The sequence below is a fragment of the Coregonus clupeaformis genome, unplaced genomic scaffold (genome assembly GCF_020615455.1).
Source record: "Coregonus clupeaformis isolate EN_2021a unplaced genomic scaffold, ASM2061545v1 scaf0076, whole genome shotgun sequence".
In the NCBI taxonomy this organism is placed as follows: domain Eukaryota; kingdom Metazoa; phylum Chordata; class Actinopteri; order Salmoniformes; family Salmonidae; genus Coregonus; species Coregonus clupeaformis.
In genome coordinates, this window is record NW_025533531.1 from 34,266 (window position 1) to 44,166 (window position 9,901).

Consider the following 9,901-nt stretch of genomic DNA (forward strand, 5'->3'; position numbering starts at 1 on the left):
GGTCAGATATCAGTCTGTAAGCTGAAGGAGAGAGGCCTTACACACACGCACACGCACACGCACATGCACGCACACACACACACACACACACACACACACACACACACACACACACACACACACACACACACACACACACACACACACACAGCAGGGGCTTTAGACAGCAACCCAGGGCGTCCTGGTGTCAGGGAGATTGATGTTTCTGCACAATGGGCTATAGTACTGTAGGGCTGGGGTATAGTACTATAGGGCTGGGGTATAGTACTATAGGGCTGGGGTATAGTACTATAGGGCTGGGGTATAGTACTATAGGGCTGGGGTATAGTACTATATGGCTGGGGTATAGTACTATAGGGCTGGGGTATAGTACTATAGGGCTGGGCTATAGTACTATAGGGCTGGGGTATAGTACTATAGGGCTGGGGTATAGTACTATAGGGCTGGGGTATAGTACTATAGGGCTGGGGTATAGTACTATAGGGCTGGGGTATAGTACTATAGGGCTGGGTATAGTACTATAGGGCTGGGGTATAGTACTACAGGGCTGGGGTATAGTACTATAGGGCTGGGGTATAGTACTATATGGCTGGGGTATAGTACTATAGGGCTGGGGTATAGTACTATAGGGCTGGGGTATAGTACTATAGGGCTGGGCTATAGTACTATAGGGCTGAGTATAGTACTACAGGGGCTGGGGTATAATACTATAGGGCTGGGGTATAGTACTATAGGGCTGGGGTATAGTACTATAGGGCTGGGGTATAGTACTATAGGGCTGGGGTATAGTACTATAGGGCTGGGGTATAGTACTATAGGGCTGGGGGTATAGTACTATAGGGCTGGGGTATAGTACTATAGGGCTGGGGTATAGTACTATAGGGCTGGGTATAGTACTATAGGGCTGGGGTATAGTACTATAGGGCTGGGGTATAGTACTATAGGGCTGGGGTATGGTACTACAGGGCTGGGGTATAGTACTATAGGGCTGGGGTATAGTACTATAGGGGTATAGTACTATAGGGCTGGGGTATAGTACTATAGGGCTGGGGTATAGTACTATAGGGCTGGGGTATAGTACTATAGGGCTGGGGTATAGTACTATAGGGCTGGGGTATAGTACTATAGGGCTGGGGTATAGTACTATAGGGCTGGGGTATAGTACTATAGGGGTATAGTACTATAGGGCTGGGGTATAGTACTATAGGGCTGGGGTATAGTACTATAGGGCTGGGGTATAGTACTATAGGGCTGGGGTATAGTACTATAGGGCTGGGGTATAGTACTATAGGGCTGGGGTATAGTACTATAGGGCTGGGGTATAGTACTATAGGGCTGGGGTATAGTACTATAGGGCTGGGGTATAGTACTATAGGGCTGGGGTATAGTACTATAGGGCTGGGGTATAGTACTATAGGGCTGGGGGTAGAGTACTATAGGGGCTGGGGTATAGTACTATAGGGCTGGGTATAGTACTATAGGGCTGGGGTATAGTACTATAGGGCTGGGGTATAGTACTGTAGGGCTGGGGTATAGTACTATAGGGCTGGGGTATAGTACTATAGGGCTGGGGTATAGTACTATAGGGCTGGGGTATAGTACTGTAGGGCTGGGGTATAGTACTATAGGGCTGGGGTATAGTACTATAGGGCTGGGGTATAGTACTATAGGGCTGGGGGTATAGTACTATAGGGCTGGGGTATAGTACTATAGGGCTGGGGTATAGTACTATAGGGCTGGGGTATAGTACTATAGGGCTGGGGTATAGTACTATAGGGCTGGGGTATAGTACTATAGGGCTGGGGTATAGTACTATAGGGCTGGGGTATAGTACTATAGGGCTGGGGTATAGTACTGTAGGGCTGGGGTATAGTACTATAGGGCTGGGGTATAGTACTATAGGGCTGGGGTATAGTACTATAGGGCTGGGGTATAGTACTATAGGGCTGGGGTATAGTACTATAGGGCTGGGGTATAGTACTGTAGGGCTGGGGTATAGTTCTACAGGGCTGGGGTATAGTACTATAGGGCTGGGGTATAGTACTATAGGGCTGGGGTATAGTACTATAGGGCTGGTGTATAGTACTATAGGGCTGGGGTATAGTACTATAGGGCTGGGGTATAGTACTATAGGGCTGGGGTATAGAACTATAGGGCTGTGGTATAGAACTATAGGGCTGGGGTATAGTACTATAGGGCTGGGGTATAGTACTATAGGGCTGGGGTATAGTACTATAGGGCTGAGTATAGTACTATAGGGCTGGGGTATAGTACTATAGGGGCTGGGGTATAGTACTATAGGGCTGGGGTATAGTACTATAGGGCTGGGTATAGTACTATAGGGCTGGGGTATAGTACTATAGGGCTGGGTATAGTACTATAGGGCTGGGGTATAGTACTATAGGGCTGGGGTATAGTACTATAGGGCTGGGGGTATAGTACTATAGGGCTGGGGTATAGTACTATAGGGCTGGGGTATAGTACTATAGGGCTGGGGTATAGTACTATAGGGCTGGGGTATAGTACTATAGGGCTGGGGTATAGTACTATAGGGCTGGGGTATAGTACTATAGGGCTGGGGTATAGTACTATAGGGCTGGGGTATAGTACTATAGGGCTGGGGTATAGTACTATAGGGCTGGGGTATAGTACTATAGGGCTGGGGTATAGTACTATAGGGCTGGGGTATAGTACTATAGGGCTGGGGTATAGTACTATAGGGCTGGGGTATAGTACTATAGGGCTCGGGGTATAGTACTATAGGGCTGGGGTATAGTACTATAGGGCTGGGGTATAGTACTATAGGGCTGGGGTATAGTACTATAGGGCTGGGGTATAGTACTATAGGGCTGGGGTATAGTACTATAGGGCTGGGGTATAGTACTATAGGGCTGGGGTATAGTACTATAGGGCTGGGGTATAGTACTATAGGGCTGGGGTATAGTACTATAGGGCTGGGGTATAGTACTATAGGGCTGGGGTATAGTACTATAGGGCTGGGGTATAGTACTAAGGTATAGTACTATAGGGCTGGGGTATAGTACTATAGGGCTGGGGTATAGTACTATAGGGCTGGGGTATAGTACTATAGGGCTGGGGGTATAGTACTATAGGGGCTGGGGTATAGTACTATAGGGCTGGGGTATAGTACTATAGGTGCATAGTATAGGGCTGGGTATAGTACTATAGGGCTGGGGTATAGTACTATAGGGCTGGGTATAGTACTATAGGGCTGGGGTATAGTACTATAGGGCTGGGGTATAGTACTATAGGGCTGGGTATAGTACTATAGGGCTGGGGTATAGTACTATAGGGCTGGGGTATAGTACTATAGGGCTGGGGTATAGTACTATAGGGCTGGGGTATAGTACTATAGGGCTGGGGTATAGTACTATAGGGCTGGGGTATAGTACTATAGGGCTGGGGTATAGTACTATAGGGCTGGGGTATAGTACTATAGGGCTGGGGGTATAGTACTATAGGGCTGGGGTATAGTACTATAGGGCTGGGGTATAGTACTATAGGGCTGGGGTATAGTACTATAGGGCTGGGGTATAGTACTATAGGGGCTGGGGTATAGTACTATAGGGCTGGGGTATAGTACTATAGGGCTGGGGTATAGTACTATAGGGCTGGGGTATAGTACTATAGGGCTGGGGTATAGTACTATAGGGCTGGGGTATAGTACTATAGGGCTGGGGTATAGTACTATAGGGCTGGGGTATAGTACTATAGGGCTGGGGTATAGTACTATAGGGCTGGGGTATAGTACTATAGGGCTGGGGTATAGTACTATAGGGCTGGGGTATAGTACTATAGGGCTGGGGTATAGTACTATAGGGCTGGGGTATAGTACTATAGGGCTGGGGTATAGTACTATAGGGCTGGGGTATAGTACTATAGGGCTGGGGTATAGTACTATAGGGCTGGGGTATAGTACTATAGGGCTGGGGGTATAGTACTATAGGGCTGGGGTATAGTACTATAGGGCTGGGGTATAGTACTATAGGGCTGGGTATAGTACTATAGGGCTGGGGTATAGTACTATAGGGCTGGGGTATAGTACTATAGGGCTGGGGTATAGTACTATAGGGCTGGGGTATAGTACTATAGGGCTGGGGTATAGTACTATAGGGCTGGGTATAGTACTATAGGGCTGGGGTATAGTACTATAGGGCTGGGGTATAGTACTATAGGGCTGGGGTATAGTACTACAGGGCTGGGGTATAGTACTATAGGGCTGGGGTATAGTACTATAGGGCTGGGGTATAGTACTATAGGGCTGGGGTATAGTACTATAGGGCTGGGGTATAGTACTATAGGGCTGGGGTATAGTACTATAGGGCTGGGGTATAGTACTATAGGGCTGGGGTATAGTACTATAGGGCTGGGTATAGTACTACAGGGCTGGGGTATAGTACTATAGGGGCTGGGGTATAGTACTACAGGGCTGGGGGATAGTACTATAGGGCTGGGGTATAGTACTATAGGGCTGGGGTATAGTACTATAGGGCTGGGGTATAGTACTATAGGGCTGGGGTATAGTACTACAGGGCTGGGGTATAGTAGTATAGGGCTGGGGTATAGTACTATAGGGCTGGGGTATAGTCCTCACTATCTTACCTATTATTTCCCCCCCTCTCTCACAGGTACTGCACCTCTCCCACCACAATCTGAGTCACACACCTGAACACCTGAACACCTGAACACCTGAACACCTGAACACCTGAACAACCACCAGAACTCCAGAACACCCACCTGAACACCTGAACAACCACCAGAACTGCTGAACACCCACCTGAACACCTGAACAACCACCAGAACACCTGACTCACACGCCTAAACACCTGAACACCTGAACACCCACCAGAACACCTGAACAACCACCAGAACACCTGAGTCACACGCCTAAACACCTGAACACCTGAACACCCACCAGAACACCTGAACAACCACCAGAACACCTGAGTCACACGCCTAAACACCTGAACACCTGAACACCCACCAGAACACCTGAACAACCACCAGAACACCTGAGTCACACGCCTAAACACCTGAACACCTGAACAACCACGAGAACACCTGAGTCAAACACCTGATCACCTGAACACCCACCAGAACACCTGAGCCACACACCTGAACACCTGAACACCCACCAGAACACCTGAGCCACACACCTGAACACCTGAACACCCACCAGAACACCTGAACACACACCAGAACTCCTGAGCCACACACCTGAACACCTGAACACCCACCACACCCTACCACACCGCCATGGGAGAGTGCCACCAGGCAAAGTTTGACCCAAAGACCTACTTCAACTACTGCTACCAGTTTGCTGCTGTCCCGGGCCAGAAAGACAACAGCCGCTTCGTCTCCTTCGTCCTCTGTCAGCTTAGCAAGACCTTCTCAACAGGTAGACAACAGGAACAGTAGGCCGCTCTGTGTCATTGATTCCAATAGTATGTAACTTCATTGGTGTGTGTAGGTGTATTGATAAGGTCATTGGTGTGTCTAGGTGTATTGATAAGGTCATTGGTGTGTCTAAGTGTATTGATAAGGTCATTGGTGTGTCTAAGTGTATTGATAAGGTCACTGGTGTGTCTAAGTGTATTGATAAGGTCATTGGAGTGTGTAGGTGTATTGATAAGGTCATTGGAGTGTGTAGGTGTATTGATAAGGTCATTGGTGTCACACTGTTGGGTAACAACAATATGTCTTGATCTGAGACCTTGAAAGGAATCTATCCGGTGTACCAGTATGTACAGTGCATTCGGAAACTATTCCGACCCCTTGACCTTTTTCCACATTTTGTTATGTTACAGCCTTATTCTAAAATGGATTAAATTGTTTTCCCCCCCTCATCAATCTACTCATAATACCCCATAATGACAAAGTGAAAACAGGTTTTTAGATTTATTTGTAAATGTATAAATAAATAAATAACTGAAATATAACATTTCCATAAGTATTCAGACCCTTTACTCAGTACTTTGTTGAAGCACCTTTGGCAGCGATTACAGCCTCCAGTCTTCTTGGGTATGACGCTACAATATTGGCACACCTATATGTGGGGAGTTTCTCCCATTCTTCTCTGTAGATCCTCTCAAGCTCTGTCAGGTTGGATGGGGATCGTCACTGCACAGCTATTTTCAGGTCTCTCCAGAGATGTTCGATCGTGTTCAAGTCCAGACTCTGGCTGGGCCACTCAAGGACATTCAGAGACTTGTCCTGAAGCCACTCCTGCGTTGTCTTGGCTGTGTGCTTAGAGTCGTTGTCCTGTTGGAAGGTGAACCTTCGCCCCAGTCTGAGGTCCTGAGCGCTCTGGAGCAGGTTTTCATCAAGGATCTCTCTGTACTTTGCTCCGTTCATCTTTCCCTCAATCCTGACTACCGTAATTTTCAGACTATTAGCCGCGCCTTTTTTCCCATTTTTCGACCCTGCGGCTTATATAACAGTGCGGCTAATCTATGGATTTTTACAGCTAACGGCCACTAGAAGACCTCCTAAATCTATGGATTTTACAGGTTACAGTCCACCAACTTTAACTCTATGGGCTCTATGACCGGTCCGCGCCCCCCACCTTTAAGCGGCAGGCAAGTGGAAGGGTACCATTTTTTGGTACCCTTCCCCAGATCTGTGCCTCGACACAATCCTGTCTCTGAGCTCTACGGACAATTCCCTCGACCTCATGGCTTGGTTTTTGCTCTGACATGCACTGTCAACTGTGGGACCTATAATAGACCGGTGTGTGACTTTCCAAATCATGTCCAATCAAGTTGTAGAAAACTCAAGGATGATCAATGGTAACAGGATGCACCTGAGCTCAATTTCGAGTCTCATAGCAAAGTGTCTGAATACTTAAGGTATTTTTTTTTTTTTTTTTATACATTTGCAAAAATGTCTAAAAACCTGTGTTCGCATTGATATTATGGAGTATTGTGTGTAGATTGATGAGGAAACGTTTTTATTTAATCCATAATAAGGCTGTAACATAAAAAAATGTGGAAAAAGGGAAAGGGTCTGAATACTTTCCCGAATGCACTGTATGTAATGGACGGTTAAATAAACATCAACTTAGAATGAATGAATGAAAGGATACTGTGTTGTTCCTCTCCTCAGGGAAGTACAGGGGCCAGAGGCTGGTAGAGGTGGGAACAGGGCCAACCATCCACACTCTGATCAGCGCCTGTGAGTACTACGATGAGATTGTGGTGTCGGACTACGTGGACAGCAACAGGAGGGAGATCGAGAGGTGGCTGAGAGCAGAGGAGGGATGTTTCGACTGGAACACTCACCTCCAGTACGTCTGTGATCTGGAGAGGAAAAGGTGCGGTAATAGACTAATCCTGTTGTTTTTTACAATAACTTACTGCCAGCTAGTTACCTGAAATTTACTGTAAAAAAATGGTACAGTATGTTACCATGAATTCCAAAGAAACTTACTGTAAAGTTGACTTTTTTTTTTTTACAGTTCAGATATGGGTTAGAAGTGAGCTTATATGGTTTCAACTATGGTTACATTTCTTTTTGTAAATGTAGGCGTCCTTCTTTCCTTCCATTCGCTTAAATTCTTTCTTGTAATCACTGTATTGTATTTACTTATAAAAAAAAAACACATTCTCCTTCTGTCTCTCACAACCTCCCTCCCCAGAACCCCAGCGATCGTCACAGACACTCTCCGTCAGAGGGTTAAACAGGTTCTAAAGTGCGACATCTGCCTGGAGAACCCATTCCACCCTGTCACGGTTCCACCGGCGGACTGCGTCCTTTCCTCGCTGTGCCTGGAGGCAGCGTGTAAGGACCGCGAGTCCTACCACCGTTCGCTGTCCTCCATGGTGGGCCTGCTGAGGTCTGGAGGGGTCCTGGTTCTGATCGGCGACCTGGATGAGACCTACTACACGGTGGGAGAGCAGAGGTTTGACTGTGTCAACCTGAGTGAGGAGTTCATCACTGAGACGCTGTCAAGGCTGGGGATGTGTGTGGAGGAGTTTACTCTGCAGCAGGCTGAGGACAGGGACAGCAACCGCAAGTGTGACTACGCAGCCTCCTTCCACCTCATCGCCATCAAACACTGATCGGTCATAAACTAACTGATTAATCATTCATATTATAATAAATACAACTCTGTTTGTGTTTTGCGACAGTATCTGGTTTGATTTTAATTGATTCTCTGTGTAGTTTTTATTTGATACATTTTTAGAGTAGCCTGGAGCCAACCAGTCTGTTTGCGCTCACATTTCACAGCTCGCATGTTTATGTAAGAACTATGATCAGTGTTTTGGACTGTCTGTTTCCACCCTGTGGTTGCGTGTTTGGAATGGATTATTATCTCTCCTTTTAAGGGACAGGGAGAGATAGGCATCGATAGGATGTCAGGCAGGAACATTCACTCTGCATCCCAAATAACCCTGGTCAAAAGTAGTGCACTACATAAGGAATAGGCTGCCATTTGGGACGAAGATACAGCCTGCCACACTCGGTCCCTAATGGTCCTTTTCCTGTCAGATAAATGTCTGGTAGATGACCACAGAGACCACTTTGATTAAAACAAATCAGAAGGCTCATGTGATGGTGGAGGGATCAGTATGATTTCTCCTCTTCCTCCTCTTCCTCCTCCTCCTCCTCCTCCTCCTCCTCCTCCACATCTTCCTCCTCCTCCTCCTCCTCCTCCTCCTCCTCCTCCTCCTCCTCCTCCTCCTCCTCCTCCTTCTCCTCCTCCTCATCTTCCTCCTCCTCCTCCTCCTCCTCCTCCTCCTCCTCCTCCTCCTCTTCCTCCTCCTCCTCCTCCTCCTCCTCCTCCTCCTCCTCGTCTTCCTCCTCTTCCTCCTCCTCCTCCTCCTCCTCCTCCTCGTCTTCCTCCTCCTCCTCCTCCTCCTCCTCGTCTTCCTCCTCCTCCTCGTCTTCCTCCTCCTCCTCCTCCTCCTCCTCCTCCTCGTCTTCCTCCTCCTCCTCCTCCTCCTCCTCCTCCTCGTCTTCCTCCTCCTCCTCCTCCTCCTCCTCCTCCTCCTATTCGCGTTCTCCAGAAACATAGAAGTCTCTCTTTGTTTACCCAGCTGTGTGTCTCAATTCAATTTTAAGGGCTTTATTGGCATGGGAAACGTGTGTTAACATTGCCAAAGCATGTGAAGTAGATAATAAACAAAAGTGAAATAAACAATAAATATTAACAGTAAACATTACACTCAGAAGTTCCAAAAGAATAAAGACATTTCAAATGTCATATTATGTCTATATACAGTGTTGTAACAACGTGCAAATAGTTAAAGTTCTTGGTTGGTGAGTGGACCCCAGACCTCAAAATCATAAAGGGCAATGGGTTCTATAACTGATTCAAATATTTTTAGCCAGATCCTAATTGGTATGTCAAATTTTATGTTCCTTTTGATGGCATAGAAGGCCCTTCTTGCCTTGTCTCTCAGATCGTTCACAGCTTTGTGGAAGTTACCTGTGGCGCTGATGTGGCGCTCCCTCCCTCCCTCCCTTTTTTATTGCTCCTTCTCTCTCAAACAGGCACATTTCATTTCTGGGAGCAGAAAGAGAACTCAGGAGATATTTATTAAACCTGATGTTATCGTGAAAAACCTCCTATTTTCTCGGTGTATGCATTGTGTGCAGTACTGTTTGCGTGGCTCTGTTCAAAAACGTAAATTCCCTGTTTTCCTGAAGTAGCCCACATTGTGTTAGATCCCTGGGTTCATGGCTGATCTATGATCAGCTTTGCATTTTAGATCATAATGAATAAGATTTGACGGACAGGGTGGGACCTGATCCTGGATCAGCGCTCCTACACTGAGACAGGAGTCCAAAGGACCATACTTGCATCCTAAATAGTAGGCCGTTTGAGTATGCAGAAAATAATGTTTTATGGTATGTGACATTTCGAAAATCAAGTATA

At 46.8% G+C, this 9,901-nt stretch overlaps 1 protein-coding gene across 1 annotated transcript; it reads left to right on the plus strand.

Annotated features, from left to right (window-relative positions):
- Positions 1-5,196: 5,196 nt before the first annotated feature.
- Positions 5,197-8,145, plus strand: zgc:64002 (uncharacterized protein LOC393330 homolog). The gene is made up of 3 exons (XM_041869215.2): positions 5,197-5,419; positions 7,126-7,333; positions 7,658-8,145. Exons 1-3 carry the CDS (start codon positions 5,278-5,280, stop codon positions 8,079-8,081), a joined length of 774 nt encoding a protein of 257 aa, XP_041725149.1. The 5' UTR covers positions 5,197-5,277; the 3' UTR covers positions 8,082-8,145.
- The last annotated feature ends 1,756 nt before the right edge of the window (positions 8,146-9,901 follow it).

What these genes read in the sequence shown, in the direction of transcription:
- zgc:64002 (XM_041869215.2), top strand. Translation starts at nt 5,278, where the DNA reads ATGGGAGAGTGCCACCAGGCAAAGTTTGACCCAAAGACCTACTTCAAC. An exon ending in TAGCAAGACCTTCTCAACAG is followed by an intron (nt 5,420 to 7,125) that starts GTAGACAACAGG and finishes TCCTCTCCTCAG; the next exon opens with GGAAGTACAGGGGCCAGAGG. An exon ending in TGTGATCTGGAGAGGAAAAG is followed by an intron (nt 7,334 to 7,657) that starts GTGCGGTAATAG and finishes CTCCCTCCCCAG; the next exon opens with AACCCCAGCGATCGTCACAG.